The sequence below is a fragment of the Phaseolus vulgaris genome, chromosome 4, assembly GCF_051622355.1.
Source record: "Phaseolus vulgaris cultivar YP4 chromosome 4, ASM5162235v1, whole genome shotgun sequence".
NCBI classification, from domain to species: domain Eukaryota; kingdom Viridiplantae; phylum Streptophyta; class Magnoliopsida; order Fabales; family Fabaceae; genus Phaseolus; species Phaseolus vulgaris.
The window spans coordinates 33,580,684-33,605,603 of NC_143501.1; the positions used below are offsets into that span (position 1 = coordinate 33,580,684).

General features: G+C 32.4%; 1 protein-coding gene across 1 annotated transcript; it reads right to left on the bottom strand.

Moving 5' to 3' along the window:
* Nucleotides 1–11,574: 11,574 nt before the first annotated feature.
* On the bottom strand, nt 11,575–17,907 carry LOC137837553 (ABC transporter C family member 10). Its single transcript, XM_068646572.2, has 11 exons — nt 15,729–17,907; nt 15,219–15,539; nt 15,048–15,134; nt 14,267–14,854; nt 14,031–14,195; nt 13,525–13,819; nt 13,177–13,382; nt 12,784–13,089; nt 12,648–12,711; nt 12,207–12,446; nt 11,575–11,819 (listed from the first exon to the last, which is right to left on the bottom strand). The coding sequence occupies exons 1-11, from the start codon at nt 17,775–17,777 to the stop codon at nt 11,707–11,709; spliced, it is 4,434 nt and encodes a 1,477-aa protein (XP_068502673.1). The 5' UTR covers nt 17,778–17,907; the 3' UTR covers nt 11,575–11,706.
* Nucleotides 17,908–24,920: the final 7,013 nt, after the last annotated feature.

Consider the following 24,920-nt stretch of genomic DNA (forward strand, 5'->3'; position numbering starts at 1 on the left):
TAAAATCAAAGTTAAAGCAGTTTAAAAGTGTAAGGATAGAGAGATTCACACAGAATGTTTATACTGATTCGCTCTTAACCAAGAGTTACATTCAGTCCTCAGCTAACCACTGGGAATTTACTAAGTAATCAAACCTTGATTACAAACAACACACCAAGAGTGATGATCTTGAACCCCTAAAGAACACACACCACTCTTTAGCAAAACACACAGTTTCCAGAACAAACCTCTGAAACTGCACAACACCAAGTCACACAAAAATACAATGATTAAAGAAGAAGGGAATGTAATACACCTGGGTAAAATCAAAGATTAAAGCACAAAAATACAAGACAATCATATTCCACACTTTGAGATGATCCAAAAGCTCTTTAAACTTAAAAATTGATTTTGATTGATCTCTCTTTCTTAGTTAATGACCAGGAGCATAAATCAACCTTTTTATACTCCAATCAGATGGTCAAAGCATTTAATTCAAGAACCAAAAGCAGTTTGAATCATTTAAAATAGATTGGTACAACTTAACAAAATTCTATTAAGGTTTGCAGAAAAACAACTAGTTCAATTTTCGAAACAACCGGTTGAATTGGCTTGACATCAAAGTCAAAATAAAGTCAAGCTTTTCAAATCCTTTTCAAAATCTATCAAGTGTAAAACAACCGGTGAAATCAACATTTCAATAGGTTAAAATTTCATACTCTTAGAAAACACATATTTTTCAAAAGGATTAAGATTCAATTAACCTTGGATCATTATAAAATGTGGATTAAGAAATTCAAATACTTCTAGACACACACCACAAGCAGTAGCAAGGTTAAGCATTCCTCTTTGATGAAGAAAGACCTATTCATAGAAAAAAGATTTATAACTCCCATTATAAAAGAAAGGAAGGAGTGTGTTTTGAGCCTAGAATTTTATATTATTCTACAGAGCCTAAAGTATACATTCCATACTTTGATGGAAACAAAAATGTTGAAGATTATTTAGAATGGGAGACAGAGCTTGATAAAACTTTTAAGAAATACAAAGTGGATGAGTATACTGGATTTTTCTTCGCTACCCCATGTTTTCAAGAATATACTAGGTCTTGGTGGCAACAAAGGCAACTTGATGATATAATTGATACAACATCAAAAGTAGAGTATTGGAGTGATTTAAATGCGTGTCTTAGAAGAAAATTTGTTTCGCCTTCATATGATAGAAAAAGAAAGCTTAGAGAAGAAATGAAAGAGGTTGTTAGAATAGGAAGAAAATTTGTAGATGGAGAAAACGAATACGCTAGAAGAGAAAAAGAGTTTGAAGAAAAATTACAAGCTCTTGTTAGAAAGAAGAAGAGAAAGAGAGGAGAACGAAAGGTAAGTTAGAAAAGAGAGAAAAAGTGATGATAGAAAAGGAAAAAATAGAAAAGTCTTTGTTTGGAGCTGAACCAGATATTGATAACATTTTTCCTTATATAAACAAACCTTGTGAGGAAGTTCTTGAAGAAAAATTTGTGTCTGGAGCTGAACTAGATATAGATATAAATTGTTCCTCCAAAAAAAATACAGGTGAATGTTTCATTCAAAAGGAAGAAGAAGAGGAAACCCACAAAGAAGAAGAGTCTCTTATGACACCCCCTGCAAGCATAGTTGAGAAAGAATCCTTAAAGGGAGATTGCAATACTTTGAACTCTTATTTTCAATTATATAATACTCATTGTTCTTCACAAAAATCTCAAAAACAACACTTTGTGATGTTGTTGCCTAGCTTGGGCAATAAACAACACAAAGTGAACAAAAATATTTTTGAAAAAGGTCTTACGTTTTTCTTTCAAAAACTTTATAAAAATAAAGGACCTTATTTCTGTTTTCTTTTCTTTTGTTTTAATTTTATTTTAATAAAGAAAATTATCTCATGTTTGTTTGATGTCAATTGTAGATTGGCATTTGATCCAGGAGGAAAATAACAAATAAACAGAGGTTACTGTCATTGAACATCATTCAGGATCTTAGGACAAATCATTTTTAAGGGGGAGGGTCTGATGGAGGACCATCCGGAAGGAAACATATTGGGCCTTTAACTAGGGTCATGACTAGAAGAATGGAAGAAGAAGAAGAAGAAGTTTAGAAAACTCTATTTTTATGGAGAATTAATTTTTAACTTTTTCGTCCAAATTTCCTAGTTTTATAAATTTGTACAAAGTAGTATAGATTTTATTTTGGGCTTGTATTTCGGCCATTATCTTGGGCCATGTTTTAGGCCAATTTTTCCAATCAGAGTAGGGTATAAATAGAAAAAGAAAGAGTCTAGCTAGTGTTACAATTGGGCCTCCTTGGACCCAATGCAACTCTAGACCATCTAAAGAGTTTTTTTTAGGGTTAAAGCTTGCACCTTGGTTGCCCATAACATTATAAATACAAGTGTTTGCCCCCTTGTAAATAAGATTTGAATTGATAAAAAAAAAATGTTGCCCAAGTTGCTAGCTCGTTTATCTTCAAATTCTCACTCTCAAGTTTGCACTTTTATTAGAGTTTTGCTTGAATCTTCTTAAGAGTTGGCCTAACCTCTCTTAAACTTCATTATCATTCTCCATACACCAATACTTCACAGTTTCTTTCATCCATTTTAGCCACCCAATCCCACCAAATTTCGCACCCCAAAATACAAAACAAAAGACTCATAACAATGCAAGCTAGGATTGCATCATAACCACTTGGTTAAGTTCGTGTTCAATGACAATCTTCTTTGAGTTCTCACCATATTCTGCTAATCCAAAAAGCATACACTAAAGTAAAACATCTAAAATGTGCCAATCTAAAATCAACTTACATCAGTAACACCCCAAAAATACATCTAACTATTATAATACAAGTTCTATAGGTTTCTAGACAAGCTTAAAGTATTTGAAAAGGTTCTTAATACATGATTAGGACTTATATAAATACAATATTTACAATACAAATAGTTGATACAAACCAAAGTAACCAGCGGATGACTAAGGACAAATCAAGCACCTCACAAAAAGGTCAGATACAAAGTCGGGCCCCACCAAACCTCGAGAAAGCATCAGCGGAAGAAGAAGCTATAAACCATAATATCAGAAGTTCTTCCTTCTGGTCTTTTCCACAAGAGAAAAGTTATGTAAATAAAGTGGGCTCACTTTAGGGGTCCAAATAGCAAAGATAGGGTACAATAAGGTGCCTTTAGCATAATAGGAGGTGTGGATAGCATTTTAGCTTGTTCCTAGCCCTTTTGGAAGGCATTTTGACCTAGTTTCTAGAAGGACAAGCCTAGGATGCGGGTTTGACTTATCAAACCCTAAGGCTGCCCATTTTTCCCTTTTTCCATCCTACCCCTTTAGCTTGTTCTCCAAGGCTCCTTCACCTATAAATATGAGGCCTAGCTAGTGTATTTTTCAAGTTGAAATTAATAGAAGAATAGTTACTCTGCACAAATTGTGTGAGGTGTTAGTGAGGTTTGAATTCCTCTTAGCATTTAGGTCTTATCTTATGAGTATTGAAAGCTCTCAAGTGGCGGCTATCTTCACTTATCTTGGAGGCCAATCACACTCCAAGTGGCGTGTTCCACTTCTCAAATCCATCACATAAGCTTACTTCTTCCTTCATCTATTCTTCCATTGTCATTCCATTTTTACTCTTTGTATCATGTTCTTGTTTGGTTTTCCTTGTTTCCATTCGGCAATTCTATTTTGGTTTCTTTTCCTTGTTCTTTAATTTCGCACCTTCTAGCATCATTTTCACCTTATAATTGTCTTTTCCTTTTGCCTTTGTGAAATGAACATTCGCATCTACTTAACCACTTGGTTAAGTTAATGTCCAGTGGGGATTTTCCTAAGGTCTTCACTCTTAAATTCCTAAAATCTCAATCTAAGTAAAATGTCACACCATAAAATGAACAATCCTAAAATCAACTCACATCAATAGTATAGGCATTGTGGTTCATAACACAATAAGAAAAACAAGGGAAAGCTAGTCAAGTTTTTTTTATAATATATACAATTAAAAGAGAAAATCAAATTACATCGATAAATTTCTCAATTATTCAAACTTTTTCAAATCCCAACATAAAGCAATCACATAGATCCCACATGGATCTACACAACTAGGATATTTGACAAATAGAATAACTATTGACGTCTTCCAGAAGACCCGTATTATGTAACCTAATCTAAGAGAAAAGATCAGGGTAAGTTCAATACAACTCAAGCTATGTAATTCTTTTATTTTGCCTCTGCATGGAAGGCTAAACCTTTTTTATTGATTCTTTTGTAATTTCCCATTGAGTTATGAAGTTTTTGTCAATAAAAGTTTTGTTTTTCAATTCTCTATAGGAGATGTTTTAATATTCTAATCTCCTTGAAAATTGGTTTTAATTACTATTTTAATCTCTTTTATATTTTCTGCACAACTATCTCAACCTCCTTTTATCTTTATTGTTGTTGATAACTTTTATTGCTTGTAGATAGATTCTAAACACCGATCTACTAATTTCACAATTGAATTTGTTGGTAGACGACTTTAGTTAATATCATTAATATTATTAATATTATTAGTATTATTAATATTATTAGTATTATTAGTATTATTAGTATTATTAGTATTATTAATATTATTAGTATTATTAATATTATTAGTATCATTAATATTATTAGTATCATAAATATTATTAATATTATTAATATTATTAATATTATTAGTATCATAAATATTATAAATATCATAAATATTTTAAATATTTTAAATATTATAAATATTAATAATTTTTTTAATTAAATTTGAAATAAGTTACATACGGATTTTATTTTTATTAAATATTTTTAGTTATTTTTTAATTAAATTTAAAATAAGTTATATACGGAATTTGTTTTTTAAAATTTACATTACATAACGGATATAATTCGTATGTAATACTTTTGTTATTTTTTAATTAAATTTAAAATAAATTACATACGATTTAATTCATATGTAATAATTTTTTTAATTAAATTTTTAATACATTACATACGGATATAATTCGTATGTAACATTTTTTATTATTTTTTATTTAAATTTGAAATAAATTACATGGGAATTATATCCGTATGTAATAATTTTAGTTTTTTATTTAAATTTTAAATATATAATCTGTATGTAAATATGCGTATGTAACATTAACATTATATATGAATTTTTATCCGTATGTAATAATCGGTATGTAATTCCAGATTTCTTATAGTGAAACTTCAAGGCTAGCTTGAGGGTGACACCGCCTGGTCCTTTGAGCACCACCCTTGTTTCACATGATCTGTTGTTAGAGGACCCATCAACATCTAAGATCCATTGGGGGCTCTCTTCGTCGATTGAATGAGGGTTGAGCTCGGTTGCAAAATCGACCAAAGCTTGTGACTTAATTCCCCCCCAGGTTGATACTGAATTTGAAATTTTTCCTATCCGATCATCCGGTTGGCCAAATATGGCTTTGCCAGTATCTTCATTATCGGATAAGAACATCTCAATGCCTTAATAAATGATAACAACGATAGTTACGAAAGCATTTAATGAGTCATATTCACACTTCGAATTATGTGGGAAATATCTCCGACAAATCAGCTAAATACTGATTAAATGAAAGATGGTACAAATATTCTTTAGATATAACTGAAAGATGGTACAAATATTCTTCAAATATAACTGAAAGATGGTACAAATATTCTTAAGATATTCTAACATACCTATATACCAATATATATCCCTATAAGTCAGGGATCACGGTAAGTATCAATGAGTAACTGATATTCAGCCCATTATCAATGAGTCATATTTACAAATATACATTCCTTACACATAGTACTTACTTGATCGTCAGAGTACCTTTTGTTGGGTATGAAGTCAAAACCAATTGGGTTGGGCTGACAAGACACCATGTACACAGTTGAAGCGCAGGTGAACATTGTTCCATGACTTCAAGTGGGAGATTGTTGGGTATGAAGCCAGGACCAATTGGGTTGGGCTGAGTAGACACCATGTTTTAGTGAGTGGGCTTAATCATTGTGTCCCTTTATTATCTTTATTTATCTCTATTTAAAGAGATCATTGTACTTGTAATTGGTGTGCAACAGGATATAATGAAAACCTAATAGTTGCCCGTGTGGATGTAGGTTGCAGTTGGCGACCAAACCACGTTAAATCTTGTGTCCTTTATTTTTCTGCAGTTGATTCGTGATTGTGTGTGTTGTTTCCGCGTGCGTTTTTCACATCAAGTGGTATAAGAGCTTTGGTTCGTTTACACACCAGAGATCCGATCAGCAAAATTAATCGATGAGACATGAAAATTGTGGCTGCAGTAGCGTCCCAATGTTAGGGTTTCACAGAGGCGGCAGCAGTGTCCCAGAGTCAGGATTTCGCAGGGGCTACAACAGTGTCCCAAAGCTAGGGTTTCGCAGAGGCGGCAGCAACATCCCAAAGCTAGGGTTTCGCAGGGGCTGCAGCAGCGTCCCAGGGCTTAGAGTTTCATTGCGGTGTAAGGAGGAAGCTCCCAGATCTGCTTCACAACAGCGGTGACCAATGACGGTGGTGGTGCAGAGTGCCAGTGCAGTGGGGACTGCGACCAGGTTTGTTGGTGAGTGATTTTGGGGGGTGCAATTTTTGTGATCTTGATTTAAAAAAAAAAAAACAAAAGATTGCCAAGATCTGAAATTAGTTGTACCGAGTATCTCGACTAGTCGTTTGAGATGGCAAAAGACGGGAAGTTCAGAATTAAAAATTTGATGGTACAAATTTCAGTTGGTAGAAAATGCAAATTGAGGATTTGCTAGTTTAATTACTGAGCACATCAATAAAACGAATTCGATCTTAGCCAGACTTATGTCAGTGGGCATTAAGTTCGATCATGAAGTTCAAGCTTTTCTACTGCTATTATCTTTGCTTGACAGTTGGTCCGGAACGGTTACAGTAGTTACCAGTTCAGCGGGATCTGATGGATTTACTTTTGAGAAGATTCATGATCTCGTTCTTGGCGAGGACGTCAGAAGAAGGAGTTCTGGGGAATTATCTAGTGAATCGCTATATGTCATCAGAGGTCAGAAAAATATCAGAGATAGTGGAAGCAAGAACAAAAGAATGAGTCAGTCAAAGACTCAGGATTGCTTAAGTGTAACATGTTGGAACTGCAAGGAGGTGGACATTTCAGGAATCAATGCCCAAATGATAAATAAGTCAACATTGCAGAAGACTTCGCGGATTGCACGGATAGCAGTGTGGATTCTTGGGTCCTAGATTCTGAAGTATTGCAGAATCTAGTTATTGGAGACTTTGGAAAGGTAAGACTAACAGACAACAGAACTCTTGATGTTACGGGCATGGGTGGCATAGTGTTGAAGACACCAGTTGGTTTCTGGACTTTGAAGGATGTCAGAGTTGTTCCAAGCTTGACGAAAAGTTTGATTTCTGTTAGGCAGTTGGACGAACAGGGACATGAAGTAAAGTTCGGAAATCAGCAGTGGAAGGTCGTCAAAGGAAATTTTGTCATGGCCCGCGGAAGAAAGAGAGGTTCGTTGTATATGGTCGGATTACCGTGTATGAGGGAGTGACCATCCCAGTTCAGAAGATAAACAAAGTCCGGTTCACAGAATCTCGTGGGCAGAAGAGGGTTGTCTTTAGAAGAGAGAAACTCAGAGCCACATGTCAGATTCAGGATGAACGAGCATGGAAAGGTTCAGGTAGACCAGTCAGAGGTACTTATGGCAGTGGGAGCATGGGTTGTGCTTCAGCTGAGGTTCCTAGACGATACTGGGTTAGGAGAACCAGTATTCCAGCGGTTGAAACTTCTCCAGAAAATTTCTTGTTGAATATGGAGAGTGTTTGTTCTCAGGTTGTTCCAGGATCCAACAGTTCCTGTAAGTGGGAGTCGGTAGGAACAGAGAACGGGTCAGTGACTGATGTGTTGAAACTCAGGGGAGTTTTAACGAAGTCTTCAAAATGATTAAGAAGGTTGGTGGCAACTAGAGGTGAAACACTGAGTTCCATCGACAGATTACAGAAGTACATGTACACAGTTGAAGCGCAGGTGAACATTGTTCCGTGACTTCAAGTGGGAAATTGTTGGGTATGAAGTCAAGACCAATTGGGTTGGGCTGACAAGACACCATGTACACAGTTGAAGCGCAGGTGAACATTGTTCCATGACTTCAAGTGGAAGATTGTTGGGTATGAAGCCAGGACCAATTGGGTTGGGCTGAGTAGACACCATGTTTTAGTGAGTGGGCTTAATCTTTGTGTCCCTTTATTATCTCTATTTATCTTTATTTAAAGAGATTATTGTACTTGTAATTGATGTGAAACAGAATATAATGAAAACCTAATAGTTGCTCGTGTGGATGTAGGTTGCAGTTGGCGACCGAACCACGTTAAATCTTGTGTACTTTATTTTTTTGCAGTTGATTCGTGATTGTTTGTGTTGTTTCCGCATGCGCTTTTCCCATAACCTTTTACAGGTCAACCCTGACCAAGGACCAACATTTAAAAAAGAAGAAATAAAAGAAAGAACAAAAAATTACCAATACGTCATTAATTAATTATACAATCCATTCCGGATATCTAAGTCCTCCTTACCTATACATATACAATATGTTTTTGGTGAATCGTGAGGGGTTGCAACAGGATGATGATATTCGACCGACAAAACACAAATAGTTGAAAACGGAAACCTAATTTGTCACGGCTTTTTTGGCCAGGTACTTACTACTATCATGGAATCTTAACTTATCACGGCTTTTTATTTGGAACTTTGTGTTCTGTTTGTAAAAATGTCATTCAAAAGGTAGATGAAGGTATATTTAGATAAAACAAATTCATAAAAAGTTTAAAAGCGAAAAATAGGAAAAAATATATAATAAATTTTAAATTAGAAATAAAAGCTTAGAAAAAATTCATTTATATATAAACTAATTTTATCTTTTTATAACGCTTTGTTTAGTTTTCTTTCTTTTATTTCACTTTAAATTTGGTTTAAAATTCCTTATGAAAAAAACTTGTATAAACATACAATATTTCTTTCTTGTACTGACATTAGTTGTTTCAGTCATATCACTAACTTGAGAACTTAACTTACTTCTCAATTTATTTATACAAAAAATTATTCTCAACCTATTGTTTTTTGGTTATAATATATTTTTCGTTTCTCTACCTAAACTTGATTTTTATTTTTAATCTAAATTTTATTATGAATATTTAATAGTAAAAAAACTATTGAAATAAATATTTATTCGTGTTTTTTTTTTTTACTTAAAGTAACGTTGATTATATTATATTATTATAACATTTCCATTAATGATGAGTCATCAAGTAATATTTTAACATCTTATTTCATACTATATATATATTTGTCATTTAAAAAAACCTGATAATGACTCATTTCAATAATTTTCTTACTATAATTATCAATTATCTAGGAGATCTAATGTTTGGACTAAGGACAAATTCGCGTTAAAATACATGGACGAAAAACATATTTAATCGTTTTTATTTTATCATGGGTCAGTTTCATAAATAAAATATAATGGAGCTTAAGTTTAAATACTTGCTTAAAATTATTTATTTAACTTATTAAATAAATAATATAAACTAAATTTTAATTTCTATTCAAGGGAAATCAAATATTATTTTTAGAAAAACTTTCATCATTGTGCAACTTGGCATTTCAGCTAGGCTGACATCTCAAGTAACAACAATCATTTTCCATCACATGAAATATTATCAAAAATAGAAAAAAAGAAAGAAAATACAAAAAAAATATGGGAGGACTAGACCAAAACCTATATGTTAAAAAAAACGATACATACTTATTCATAAAAAAAATTTAAGAACGCACTAGATGGAAACCTATTATACCAATGAAATGATTATCTATGAATAAATCATAAATTAACTAACTTATCAGCACACACATTTCGTTAAAAAAAAATATATTTTACGTTAATAGTTTGATCATTAAATGTTTACAAATAGTTCATGTGAAGATGTATTTCTGCACTCTACAACTTAGTAAATAATTTTTTTAAAGCATTTCTCAGTTTTTTTAATATTATTACTTGATAATTATTATCAATCAATTATTTAAATATATGTTTGAATAAATAAGATTGTACATGTCGTTGTAATGTCTTAATTTTATTTTTTGTGAGTTTCACTTTGTCACATCATTTTGAAATATTTTTTTGCAATTTTTACTCCAATACAATGGTTTTATAAAACTCACGCATTCGTTGATGTTTTATTTGATTATTTGCAAAAATATATATTTTAAGACAACAATATATTTTTTTATTATGGTGATTGGATTTTATTTAAAACAAGTAGTCTTATTTGTATCATATGCATTCAAAAATTATTAAATATATAAAAAATTATTAAATAGAAATAAATTTTAAAAAATAAAAATAATTAATCGTTATATTAACTAAATTAAATACTAAAAAATTATTAATATTTAAAATAATTTATATTATTAATAAAATTTATAAATTAATATTTAGTTAACTATCAAAATTTTAGAAACTAATTAGAAATTAATTACCAATTTTAATTATGTTAAAGAATATAGTGTTGTCATCATGATAATAATTTCAACAATTAAATTTTGAAAAAAAATCTAGAAACAAATATATCAGAGTATGTTTCCATTGTTCAAATATATCTTACAAGGGGAGGAGAAGTCAAAATGGTATTGTAGAACCTAGGATAACATTTCAAATTTGATGATTAAAATCATGACAGTTGAAGCTTTTCAAAAGCTCAGGAAGATGATAGGGTGTGTTTTATTGCTCTTAGTTTCAAGGAGAAAATGAAGAGGTCTTTGATGACTTGTTTGTTATAAATTAGGAGAAGAATTTAGCAAAATATTAGGGATTGGAAAGTGAAGAAGAATGAAAAGGAAAGGTGAAGGAACATAGTGTGAATGCAACTATTCCCTATGAAAATAGTATAGAATAAAACACTAGGGATATTGTTTGGAATTTGAAGAACTAAATAATGTTGTAAAATATGGTCTTAAATTACATATTAATCAAATATCATAATTATCAACCTTCATAACCAATATATTTAGAGTATTTAAATATTTTATTGGAGGGTTATAAGATTAAGATTAAGTTATTAAAGGACATGCTCACATTATAACAAAATCATCAAATACTTTTTTTAAGATATAATTAATTACTGTATTAACTAAATTAAATATTATTTTTAAAATAATTATTTTATTGATATTTAAAATAGTTTTTATTATTAATAAAATTTATAAACTAATTTTTAAATTGATATTTAATTATTAAAATTTTAAAAATAAGTAAAAGTTTTTTATAACTAATTAAATATTAATTTAAAAATTATTTTATTAATAATAAAAACTACTCTAAATATTAATTATTTTTGTAATTTTTAAAATAGTATCTAATTTAGTTAATATAGCAATTAATTATTTTATTTTTGTAATTTTTAAAATAGTATCTAATTTAGTTAATATAGTAATTAATTATTTTGATTTTTAAAATTAGAATTTATATTTGATGATTTTGTAGTGATAAGTAATATTAAAATATATAAAACTAGTAAACTGATTGATATTTTACTGTATCAAAGTGATTTAAAACATATAACAACAAAAACGTCTTCAACCCAAAAGAAAGACAGACAATAATTAATATTGATATTATAAAAAAATTCTGTATTATCAATGTGATTCTGCAGATTGGAAATGAGACCAATACTCTTTCACAAGTTGCTTGAACAACGATCCTTCTTTCATCATCAAGCTCGTTGGTACATCATACTCTACTAACCTTCCTGTTTAAAACAAGTAAATGATTAAAAAAAGTCCTCACATTTATTCTAATAGAAAATTTCAAGTGTGGAAATTAAGTACCTCAAATTTTACAAGGTGTCTAAATCAACTACCCCATTGTTTATTAAATTACCCTTTAACTAGTGAATGCAACTAAACCATATGCCAAACAACATGCCTATGCAATGAATGGTGTGTGCCTAACCAAGTATTTATGGGTAGAATTCTGGTTAGGAACCTATAAAATCAACTATTTGCATTCTTTCAACATGGTCTCATAGTGGGGAAAGTTTAGTTTGATATTAAGATATAAGAAAATGGGAATGGACTTATGGATAGTTTGATAAAGGTTTGTAGAACATGAAAAGGGTTGTCTACATCCAATTTACCATCACTGATTGCAAGAACCATTGTGCAATCCATCACAGTTGGTATCCTGTGTGCTACTGTGATCACTGTGCAATCTGCAAACTCAGTTCTAATTGTTTTTTGCAGAATCAAATCAGTTGCATTGTCAATTGATGCAGTTGCTTCATCCAACACCAATATCCTACTTCTCCTTAAAAGTGCACGCCCCAAACAAAATAATTGCCTTTGTCCCATGCTCCAGTTTGATCCATCTTCAACAACTGTAGAACAACATTTTACTAGTTGTTATTAACTAGGAAAGTACTTGTGACATAATTACAATCAATATTTTACAAAACGGTTTACGACCACAACTGTGGCGGCATCAACCTCATTTCTCCACAATTTCCCACAATATCATGAACTGTGACAGAACCCAACTGAAATTTCAAACCTTGATTACCATAATGTTGACAATGTACCTGGGGAGTTTAGGCCCTGAAATTTTTCTTGGACAACTTCTCGTAGCTGACACTTCCCAAGAACCTTCATATTGACAAACAATTAGGCTACATTTGTAAAGTTGAGTACAAATAAACAGAATGTGGATGGTTTTACCTCCCATATCTCGTGATCAGAGTATTGAGATAAAGGGTCCAAATTATATCTAACAGTCCCATTAAAAAGAGTAGGATCCTGAGGTATTACACCAAAACGTGACCTCAAATCATGAAGGCCAATAGAAGATATGTCTATGCCATCAACTACAATTTTTCCACCTGCTGGCTCCACAAGACGAAATAATGCACTGATGAGAGTGGACTTCCCACTGCCTGTCCTTCCAACTATTCCAATCTTGTGTCCTGCTTTGAATGTGCATGTGATTCCATGGAGTATAAGTGGTCCATCAGGCCTGTATCGTACCTGTCTTGGTATAAACAAGCAAATTATATATGCATATCATTTCATATTTGAACATTAATATTCACGTTTTAAGTAAGTACCAATTACCTGCAAGTCATTTAGTTCTACTTTACCAGCAACTGGCCAATTTGAAGGAGGACGATTTCCTTCTATTACTTCACTTGGTATATGCATATATTGATTTAGCCTCTCTACAGAAATTATGTAATTTGCTAGATTGCATTGACTTTGAATTGAAAATACTAGTTGAGCATTTAGTGTAAGGCCATATGAGAGAGCCATGCCAATGAATCCTAGAACAAAGGATATTTAAAATTAATAAACTTGCATCAAGAGAGATAATGCTACTGTTTGATGATAAAATAAAAGTACTATGAAGATAACTGTAATGCTAAACACCATGATATTTCATATGTAACATGACCGAAGTCTTACCAGAGCTGAAAGTCCCTGGTGGAAGAGTAACCATGCATAGTGCTGTGGAGGAAAGAAGTACTGCACTAACTATTTCTAATCTCTGGATCAGCCACTCATTTGAGGCAAAACTGTGGAAGAAGGGACTGGCATTGATGTCAATTAGATCAAGATTCTTCTCAAAGAAACGATCTTCTTCCTCAAAGGCTCTTATTGTCACAACTCCAGCAGTAGTTTCAGCTACATGATTAGCTACCAATGACTTTGTTGTGCCATTCATCCGCATCACTTCTTTTGCAGTGGAAAAGTAGTATCTCTAGTTTTAAAAAAGAACTACATTGTTTAGTTTCAAAACATGGATACCTGATATTATATATAGTAAAAGATCATCAAAAAGTTTCCAAAAGACAAAAGCTAAAGAACAATAAGCATTATTTAGTCAAATTTGATGGCTTTCCCGAGGCAAGTCAAAATAGAAGATACCATTTTAGTATCAAAACAGTTTTCAAAGAAGAATTTGTCATTACCTGCAAGCGTATTGCAATGTAAAGCATCGGTACAGCGATAAACAAGATTTGCCAAGTGATAATTGCTAAAACTGTGAGGTTAGTATAGAAGTTTGTAGTACCTCCCACAGTAAAAGCAATAATAAAAGGGATATCAATATCCATAATGCTTAAATCTGATGAGACCTGCACAGGAAATGACTATCAAAATATTATTACAATTCATAGCATGGAAAGGAATTATTTAGTATACATACCCGACTAAGTATTCTTCCCAATGGTGTAGAGTCATAAAAGGACATCGGTGCAGAAAAAAGGGAGTTCATTAACTGTAAAAATAGATATTTTGATGATTGAATACCCAAGGCAACAAGAAGTAGAGTTCTGATCAGTAAGAAAACAGTAGAAACAGCCCCAATCATGAAGTAAACAACAATCAGCCGCAATGTGCTAACTTGGTAACTGTCAACATTAGCAGCCATCCATGAGTTTTGCAATATCTGGCAAATGACAAACAAGAGGTGACAAAGAGAAGTCACAAAGAAGTAAATATAGCCTTTCTTCTGATTCAAATACTGAAAGTAAGGCTTCAACCCCGTGTCTCCTATCTCTCTCTCCTCTTCCTTTATTAACTGATTTCCATTTGGGGCATCTGATTGTTTCTCCTTGAAAGCTTGTGTAATCTCTTTAGCAGATATTAAAGGCCTCTTGGAAGAAGAAGCATTCATAGGCTTGTCAGAACCAGCAGTTTTCTTGTGAGCATTAACAAGATCTTGGAATTCTTGGCTTGAGGACAACAAATGATGATAAGGAGCAGATTCTAGGATTTCCCCATTTGACATCAACTGAGGAAAAGGAAAAAAAAAACTTCATTCTACAAGTAAAAGCAAGATAAATAACAAGGATATGGAGCCTAATGATTACAAAAATGAAATCAGTAACTTCCAATTCATTACTAATTTACTATCACTAGTTATGTGCAGGAAACAGAGAAAAGAAGAACTTTAGCATAATAACGTCCTGATTTTAATGAATTACCAAAACAGAATCAAACGCTGGTAGAAAGTCAACTTGATGAGTCACGAGTAAAACAGTTTTCTCTTTCAGACCATCCATGATGTATTCCTGCCAAGTTTAAAAACCATGTTTGAATAAAGAATGTCACATAAAACATAACTGTAGTATGTGAAGTAAGGAAGATGAAATTACATTAAACAAACTTGTGGCAGTATGTGCATCAACAGCACTAAATGGATCATCCAAAAGATATACATCAGCATTCTGATAAAGAGCACGCGCAAGTTGAATTCGCTGCTTCTGGCCTCCACTCAAGTTAACTCCTCTCTCACCTATTTGTGTGAGATCTCCGTAGGGAAACAGCTCCAAATCCTTTAGTAGTGATGATCTACGAAGTGTTTCTTCATATCTATGAGCATCCAAATTTGATCCAAACAAAATATTTTCCCGTATAGTGCCTGTCTGTATCCATGCTGTTTGAGAAACATATGCAAACTTTCCATGAACTTCAATCTGTAATGCAATAGAGAGAATTAAACATCCATTAATGGTATAGTGTCAGTATAGTGAGTTGAATTCACATGCTAAATATAACTATTAATTATGAAGTAGAAATGTCATCAACGTTATAGCCAACAAGAGTACCCCAAGATTTAATAGTATATTCTATAATATAGGAGCATAAAAGGAATAAAATCTTACAGTTCCTTTTATCATAGGAACCTCTCCAAGAATTGTAGCTAAGAGGGTTGATTTGCCTGAGCCAACTTCTCCACAAATAGCAAGCTTTTGCCCATGTCTAATCTCCAAGTTTATCTTCCTTAGTGTTGACTTTGATACATTACCTTCCCATGAAAAATCAGCAGATTTGATTGTAATTGACCCTTTACTGCCATCAAAACTTTTATCCCTGAAATTTAAACTTTGCAATTCAGGTGCATTAAGGAATTGAACAATCCGGGCAAATGCTACTCTTGCTTGAATGACCACCCCAATAACATCTGGGATGCCTGTAATTGGCTCCTGCACAAGACGTATAGTCGCCACAAATGTGAATAGATTATTTGCGTGCAAAGGAATATTCAAGAAGTAACATGTCCCAAAAGAAGCAGCAGAGACCAAAATTGGTGAGGTCCAAAATAGAAAGATGTTGTAAGCCTTTCTCAATTGCACTGAACGTAAAATTTTCAGTTCCAAACTTCTTAGTCTTTCTATAGCATTTTTAAAATGAGTTTCCCATGCATACAGCTTCAGGACTTTCATATTTGTAAGAGCCTCAAAACTCGCCTTCAATCGCTCATCTTGTGCCACCATGAGTTTGCTCTGAAACTCATGCTGCAACTTTGCTAGGGGAACGTTGCAAAGCACGGTGAGGACTATCACTACCAATGAGGATATTGTTGCTATCCCAATAGCATGAAAAAGTATTACTACTGCAATACATATTTGGAGGCTTGTTGTCCACAACTGGTGAAACCAGTATGGAAATTCTCCAATTCTGTAAGCGTCCACAGTCACATAATTCATTATCTCACCACTCGAGTGTGTCAATCTAGCTGCACTTGACAACCTCAATATTTTTTTATAAATTGCTGCAGTAAGTAATGATCTAACTTTCATTCCAACAAGCCTACTGCGGAAATACCACTGCCTTTGGCACAGGGACTCCATGATCTTTATGATGAAAAGTGATACGACCAATACATAACCCTCATATTTGAAGCTTCCATTACCCTCAGAAACCAATATAAAAGCATTCAGAAGTACAGGACCAGTTGACAGGGTGAGTACCTTGAGCAAAGCAAAGAATCCAGTCACCAAAATCTCTCTCCTGTGGCACCAGACTATGGTCCACAAAACTGATGATTGTGATAATGGTTCTTTTCCCTTTTTCCAGTTCAAACGTTCTAAATATGACAAATAGCAACTTTCTGTTCGATCTGATTCTCGTAACTTCGGGATATCCTCTTCCTGGAGTGTTTTCTCTTGACCCCTTTTCATCAATGGATTTAACCACCAAAATGACATCTTACTAAGGAATCCAGCTTTGGCAAATGGAGTCACATAATTATCTGGATCAACTTCACTGAATTGACCATTCAAAGGGTCGTAAAGGCCTTCATCAATTTCTCTGTCAGTGTCTTCACATTTATATACTTTGTAAGTACACAAGAGCAGTAAAACTGACCCTGGAAAAGACAGAAAATCTAGAGCTTGCTTGAAGGTCAATTTTCTGCTACTAATTGTGTAAGACATGGATAGAATACAGAAAATAATAGAAACAAATAACGTAAGAAGAGAAAACAACCACAACCATGATCTTGGAAGTTGTTTCAACTGAAGACTTACACTTAGGCCTACTAACAACCATCTGAATCCTAGAAAAAGCTCTGGCAACCACAACTTAAGAGGGAAGAAAGTGTGCCTCTTTCTTAATTCCTCCTCTAAAACCCAAATGCCTAAGCACACATACAACAACCCCAGAAAACCATTGGTTATGGCAGAAACTAGCTGCAAGTTTGAATATCTTTCCACCTGAAGCTGACCACGAAATGGTTTGAACAAAGACTTCTGTATCAAAATGAATCCTAGCATGATCAGTAGCAAAACATCAAAGCAGATAATCAAGAACTGGTAGGTGCACGTAGAAGGATCTTTCAAAAACTTGATATCGTAACTGAAAGGTGGTTTTACTCCATTCCCAGGATAATCAGATTCTCCACAAACCATGCTCCAAAAGTTCTCCATCATGGTAAGTTTCTTTGCCGCTTAAACTCTGTTATGAAGGACAAGAAAGTTATATCTTTATTAAGAAAAGATAGTGATCAATTTTTTTTAAGAAAGTGAACTAAGAAATGGTCACAATAAGTACTGTAATGCCAACTCTACCAAAAGCCTATCTCTGCACAGTTATCTAAAATGGAATCGTCTTTAACAAGTTCATATTTTAAAAAATAAAAATAAGAAACTGATAATATTATTTTAAAATGTATAATTTTACCTATTTAAAAAAATTAACTATAATTTGTAATATAGAAAGTATTTGTCCAAAATAGTAACATAATTTATGTCTTAAATCCTTTAAAAAGTATTCTTTATATTTAATTTACAATTTTGTACTAAATAAAAGTATTATATCACTCTTATAACCATTCAATTATAATAGTACTTATTCCACTTATAATTTTTTTTAAAAGATTTACTTTCACTTAACTTATACATCTCATTTATTAACATTATATATTTTTATATTAAAATGTAAAAGCTTTGTAGATTTGCAGATAAAACCTATCCTCTTAAGTTTAAAAGAAAATAAATTATCTCTTATTGAGTCTCATTCCTTGCATCTTATATATACATTAATTGGATAAATTCGGAATCAAGCAGAACCTTTTCTAGGAAACAAATCCCTGATATTGTTGGATTAATATGCTAGTAATAAAAATAAGATACAACAAATATACAAAACTAAAAAAAATAATAGGAATTAAATTTTCCTAAAATATCTCGACACTCCCTCTAGTTTTTTTTTTTTAATTTTTTAACATTCCCTAAGTTAGTGAATGAATATTTTTCATTTTCAGTTTGGATTTAATTCTTTTAAAGTTCATGATATTCAGTCACTTGGTAAATATGTCTGTAACTTGTCTTTGAGTAGACACATATGGTGGAGTACAAATCATGCTACTGTCAAGTTTTTCCTTAATGTGTTTGTCCACGTGAGTTATGTTGATTGCAAATTTATTCTCACAATATAATTTCAGAGGTTCATCCCTCTTTATCTTTTAAGTCCAATAGTATAATCATTTCATAACAGTTTACATGTTCCTTGAGTCATTGTCTGAAATTTTGCTTCAGCTAAAGACCTAGTTATCACATTTTTGTTTTTTAGTCTTTCAAATTACTCTAGGTAATTGACATCTTATCCATAATCAACATCAGTATATCTAAACTAGCACTCTTATTTCTTTTGAATAAAATTTCGTGGCGTTTCTTTCAAATATTTGATAATTCTTATAGCAACTTGTAAATGTGCATCCTTTCCTTGATGCATAAATTGATTAACTATACTCACAACAAAAGTAACATTTGTCCCGTGTCGCATAGGCATGTTCCGCATCTCCCGCATAAAATATGCATATTGTTTTAATTAGCCTGCTGGATCAGTTCGAATAAAAAATATTTATTTAATTAATAAAAAAATTAAATATAATTTTTTGAATTATTTTCGTTTTTTTATTAAGTTATTTTTTTTTCTTATTTAAATGAATTAAGAATGGTATCCTAGTATTATTCTCACGACACATGCATAATAAAATATGGATACAAAAATGATAATGATGTTTTGATTTTCAAATAAATTTAAATTTCATACTAATACATTGACTAATAAAATATTTCATTAAATATATACAAGATAATACATGTGAACATATCGATTACTATTTTAATTTAAAAAATAATATAAAATAATATATGTATATAACAATATTATATTTAAATGTTATTATAAGTATTGAAACCTAAATAATCTATTCATTTTAAAAAGACAAAAAAACGCTATTAAATAGTAAAAAATTATTATCAAATTTAGTGAAGGTGTTATGAATTAGGGATTGAAGGTAGTTTTTTCCTGCACCTCCATGACTTTCTTCTTGCACTCCATATTTCAAAAAAAAATACTCAAATTACCCTTTGACATTTTTTCTTTAATTTCGGAATGTGAAATTCAAAGACTTATGAATTTATAGCTATTTTGCCTATTTCTTCTAACACGTCTATAATGTAACTTCGCAATGAAGATCCTCACACCGAGAGTGACAACAGCTATGTAAACCCAACAAATATTTGTTAGGATAGACTCGAAAATGGCTCTGACACCATGTTATAAAGTGGACTTTAAGCCTAACTCAAACCGGCTCATGAGGTTAAGGTTTGCACCCACTTATATACAATGAATTGTCCTCATCTCTAGTCGATGTGGGATCTCCAACACACCTCCTCACGCTGAGAGTGACAGCAGCTCGTGCGTGGGATAACATATTATGGGTGGTGGCCTGATAAACCCAACAAATACTCGCTAGGATATGATCGAAAATGACTCTGATACCATGTTACAAGGTGGACTTTAAACCTAACTCTTGATTATTCAATTTTTCCTTGTGAGTTCGATATCCATTCCTTAGGGACAAATTATTACTTCTGACAACTGTAATGCACTTATCGTAGAAAAGTCATCAATCCCTTTCTTGGAATGGGCTACTTAAATTCCTAAAAAATATTTCAACTTTACTAAAGTTTTGATTTTAAATTCTTTGACAAGACATTGGTCAACCTTTGTTGATACTTTTCATCATTTTCAATAACAATGATATCATCCACATTCACTAATATAATTGTTACTCCCCTGAATCAGAAGGCTTGATAAAGAAAGTGTGGTAGGGTTTCTAGTTTCCAAGTATTATTCTTCTGCAATGCCTCCATATTTCCAAATTCATGTCTTGTTTCCACTTTTTGTCAATTAATGCCTCAGATACAAAAGAAGGTATGATTGTAGTATTTAGGCTTATGAGAAAGGTTCTTTAAATGGGGATTTTTCAAAGGATTCGTAATTTGCTAAAAGAGTAGGTGGTTTAGTGGCTCTGGTTCCTTTTCCAAGAGCAATTGGGAGATCTAAATTATGGTCTACCGATGCAATAGGTTCTACAAAAGGGAGTTGTAATGATAGTTGAACTCTTGAACTTACTTCATGTAATGACAGTTGAACTTTTGGACATGAGTAGATCTTGGAATGGACTTTCTTCTTTAAGTATACACCAAATTTTTCCCAAAATTTGTATCATCAAGTGGTTTAATAACTGGTCTTGCAGATTCAGAATTTTGACCTGCAAATTCAGGATTTTGACCCACCTCTAGTCTATCCCTCTCTAGTTTAGTTTCAATGGGATTTCTCTTTTGAACCTGATCCAAAAAACATATTTGGGAATATAAAAGGCTCATCATCTTTCTTCCTTAAACTCTCTCCCAAAAAAAGAGGAGGATGATTAAACTAGCTAACTTGTTCTTGAAGGTGACATCCCTTGACACAAATTTTTTGAAAGGAGGATGAAAGCATTTATACTCTTTTGTGTGACAAAATATCCTAAGAAAACACATTTAATAGCCCTTGGGTCAAGTTTTCCCCTTTGTTGTCTATGAAAATGTACAAATGATGCACACCCAAATATTCTAGATGGAAGTTTAAGTGTATGAGTTATGTGTGGATAGAATAAGTCTAGAACTTCCATTGGACTTTTACAGACAAAAAAAGTGACAGTAAGTATAGCTTCCATCCAAAAAAAAATTTGGAACATTATTTTGAAAAAGGAGTGTCTAGTTTATTCTAGTAAGTGTCCATTTTTTCGTTCAACAATTTCATTATGTTGGGATGTGTATAATATGAGGATTTGTAGTAATCCCAAATTAATTCTAAACCAGTGACAAAAACTGTATAACAACAAAGCTAACATTATACTTTTGTTTAAGGAGAAAAAGTCATGTTATCATTATGCAATCATCAATATGGGTGATAAACCATATAGCCCCTGAAATATTATGAACTTTAGAAGGAACCCACACATTAGTATGAACAAGATAAAATTAACTTTAGCATTATCGTACCTATTTTTATTGATAGTAATTCCAAATTGATTCTAAATCAGTGACACAAATTGCATAACAACAAAGTTAACCTTATATTTATGTTTAAAGAGAAAAAGTCATGTTACCCTTATGCAATCATCAATATGGGTGATAAACCATTTAGCCTAAAATATTTGAAACTTTAGAAGGACCTCACACATCAATATGAATAAGATAAAAGAAGATGTGCTCCTTTTATTACTCATAAGAAAAGGTACATCTTTGTGCTTAGCCAGTTCACACACCTCACAATGAAAACTCTACATATTTAATTTTTGAACAAGGAATGAAACACAAGCTTTAAAGCATGAAAAGAAGAATCTCCTATTGACAATGTAACAACTATTTTTTTTATTAATAAATAATAAATAAAATAAAATGAGACACTTCAGGGGTGTCCTAACCCTTATACATAACAACCAAACTAGGTTTCCTAACACTCTACCGACTAAGGACCCAACAAAACATTACACTATACGCCAATATAATACACCATTACAAGATATTGAGACCTAACAAATACTGTTACAACAACCCACCAAAGAGACCATACCCTCAAAATAGGATGTACACCCATCACCTAAATAATATCGTTGCTAGCAGGCAGAAGTACTGTAACCAAGAATCAATCCAGACATACCCAAACATACAAGAAGGAATGGAGGTTTCAAACATCAGAGATTGACTCTTAATGGACATATTCAGATCTTCCATGTAGTAAAGACCATTTCATTCACTTCCATGTAGCATTTCCTTTCTCTTTCTAAATGTCTTATTGAGTTGTGATCACTTGAGATAATTTTTTCCATTCAACTGATAGGCATTCTACAATTCTCCTATAGTAGGCCTTGTCTCCGTTTTCTATTGTGTCCATTTTCTATTTCAGCCATTACAAATATGTGCAATTAAGGCACACCGAGGAAGAATGAATTTGAAAAAAAATAAAAATAAAGGTTGTGATGAATCATCTAGACACAAAATTAATCGTATGAGAATAAAGAATGTAATACAACAATGAAGGCTGCATATAGATCACACGATCAAGTGCTTCCAAGGATCAGAAGTTCAGATACCATCTCAAGTTTAGTTTAGAAGAAAATAATTTCTCTTATTCAGTCTTATTACTTACATCTTATATATATACACACATTAATTAATTGGATAAATTTGGAAACAAGGAGGAAACAAATCCCTGACTTGTGAGATTGATATGCTAGTAATAAAAACAAGATATAACCAGTATACATAATTAAAAAAAAAATATCTCGAAAAATCCAAGGACTAAATGTATCGGACTAAAATATCTGCAATTTAGATGAACTCAAAATTTCAAAACTCTTCCACCATTGCAGATTTTAGGGTGGTTTAAATCTAAATACTCACCTCTAATTGCTAGTTAGGAGATTGTTGTTGCAACTTATTTTTATCAGTAAATTAAATTAAAAAAGAGTTTTTAAAAGGTGTTCCAATTCTTATAAAAAAAATAAGTAACAAAAAAACCTGTAAATCAAACCTACATTCCAAAACCAGAATAACTTAGCTGTGAACGGTAGAATAACTCAGCTGTGAACCGTAAAAAGAGAAAAAAAATGACTACCAATAACTTCTTCCAGCTATTAACCAAAACAAAAATACATCAAATTGTTTTTTTATTTTTATCATCAAAGAATAAATAAAATAAAATGAGACACTTCAGGGGTGTCCCAACCCTTATACAAAACTCCAAAAACAAGTTTTCTAGCACCCTACCAACTAGGATCCAACAAACATTGCACTACAGATCAAGATAAAAACCCAGTACAAGATATAGAAACCCAACAAATACACTTACATCAACCCCCAAAGAGGTCACACCCTCAATCAAGGACATACATCCAACAACTAAAAAGAGTATTTGCCATCATGCTGAAGTACCATAATCAAGTGCCAAACTCGACAAACCAATACAAGACACAACATCCAACAGCTAAGCTATATCTTTGTAGCAGGTTGAATTGTGTCAAATAACTGCTAACATCAACAAACCGATCCTACGAGGAGGGTACAAAGATGACCTGCAAAAGGCACACAACAACTTCCCAACCTAGACACAACAGTAACAAAAAACGACACATATCCATTTGCCACAGCTCAAACACCATAAAGATTTCAACACCAAACCGATAAGCATACATAAAAAACACTTCCTTTACCGCAGTCCAGAACAAAAACATTATGTCCAAACCTGCCAAATTGAAATGACCAAGACAACCTGCACAAACACACAATACCTTCCAAACCTGGATAAGAATACACAAGAAACACCAAATATTAATCTTTCAAATACCTCATACAACATTGAGGTTCCAAGCACCACTTTGAGTAGAAAAAATTAACCACACTTTCCTTTGTCGTGACTCAGGACCAAGTCTTCCTTTGTGTTAAAGAGAAAACCTCCAGTAGATCTACGCGTCCGTTCTCAAAGATAACCCTATTCTTATGGTTCCAAATTTCAGTTAATATGCCTACCTTACCATATACCATAACCTTATCTGGGTTTGAAAACATGAAAGTTGTATAAAAGTTTAGGGTTACAGTGAAAGAATGATATAGAAATTCTTTTAATATCATGATACGTGTTAACTCTTCTAAAAGTTTAAGTCATTACTAGTGAATGACCACTTACCTACAGCAGAAATTAACGAAAATCACGATGCTGATTAGGAGATAAAAGATGGACCACTAAAGTAACACTGAAAAGGAAAGTCTGACGGAAATATGTACTGTAGTAGAAAAAGATAATAATTATGAAGGACCTTTTCATGTATGAAACAAGAATCGGTTTCTACTTTATCACTCCAAGTAGTTCATATACTACTGAAAAACCATTTTGCCCCTATAAAGAAGACAACAATAGAAGACAAACATGAATATAATGGTACAGTGAATTATTCTACTGGTCCACGTGATTGCATGACTTTGGGTGCATGGGTAATACAAATCATACACTGAATCTAACTGAGTATAATAATCAAATAATAAGACGGTGTAAGCATTGAAAACAAGGAGAATGGAACAAACAATATGTAACAATAGTTATTAAATTAAGAAAAACTACAGCAGTTTAACACGAAACCCAAATGCATGGATGATCGATGGTAGAGAAAGCAAAAGGCCAGCCACTTCTACTGTGCTTCTTTTATTGTAATGATATAGTATAATGGTGATGTAAAT

What these genes read in the sequence shown, in the direction of transcription:
- LOC137837553 (XM_068646572.2), bottom strand. Translation starts at nt 17,777, where the DNA reads ATGATGGAGAACTTTTGGAGCATGGTTTGTGGAGAATCTGATTATCCT. An exon ending in ACATTGCAATACGCTTGCAG is followed by an intron (nt 13,820 to 14,030) that starts GTAATGACAAAT and finishes TTTTAAAACTAG; the next exon opens with AGATACTACTTTTCCACTGC. An exon ending in ACCAGGGACTTTCAGCTCTG is followed by an intron (nt 13,383 to 13,524) that starts GTAAGACTTCGG and finishes CCTTTGTTCTAG; the next exon opens with GATTCATTGGCATGGCTCTC.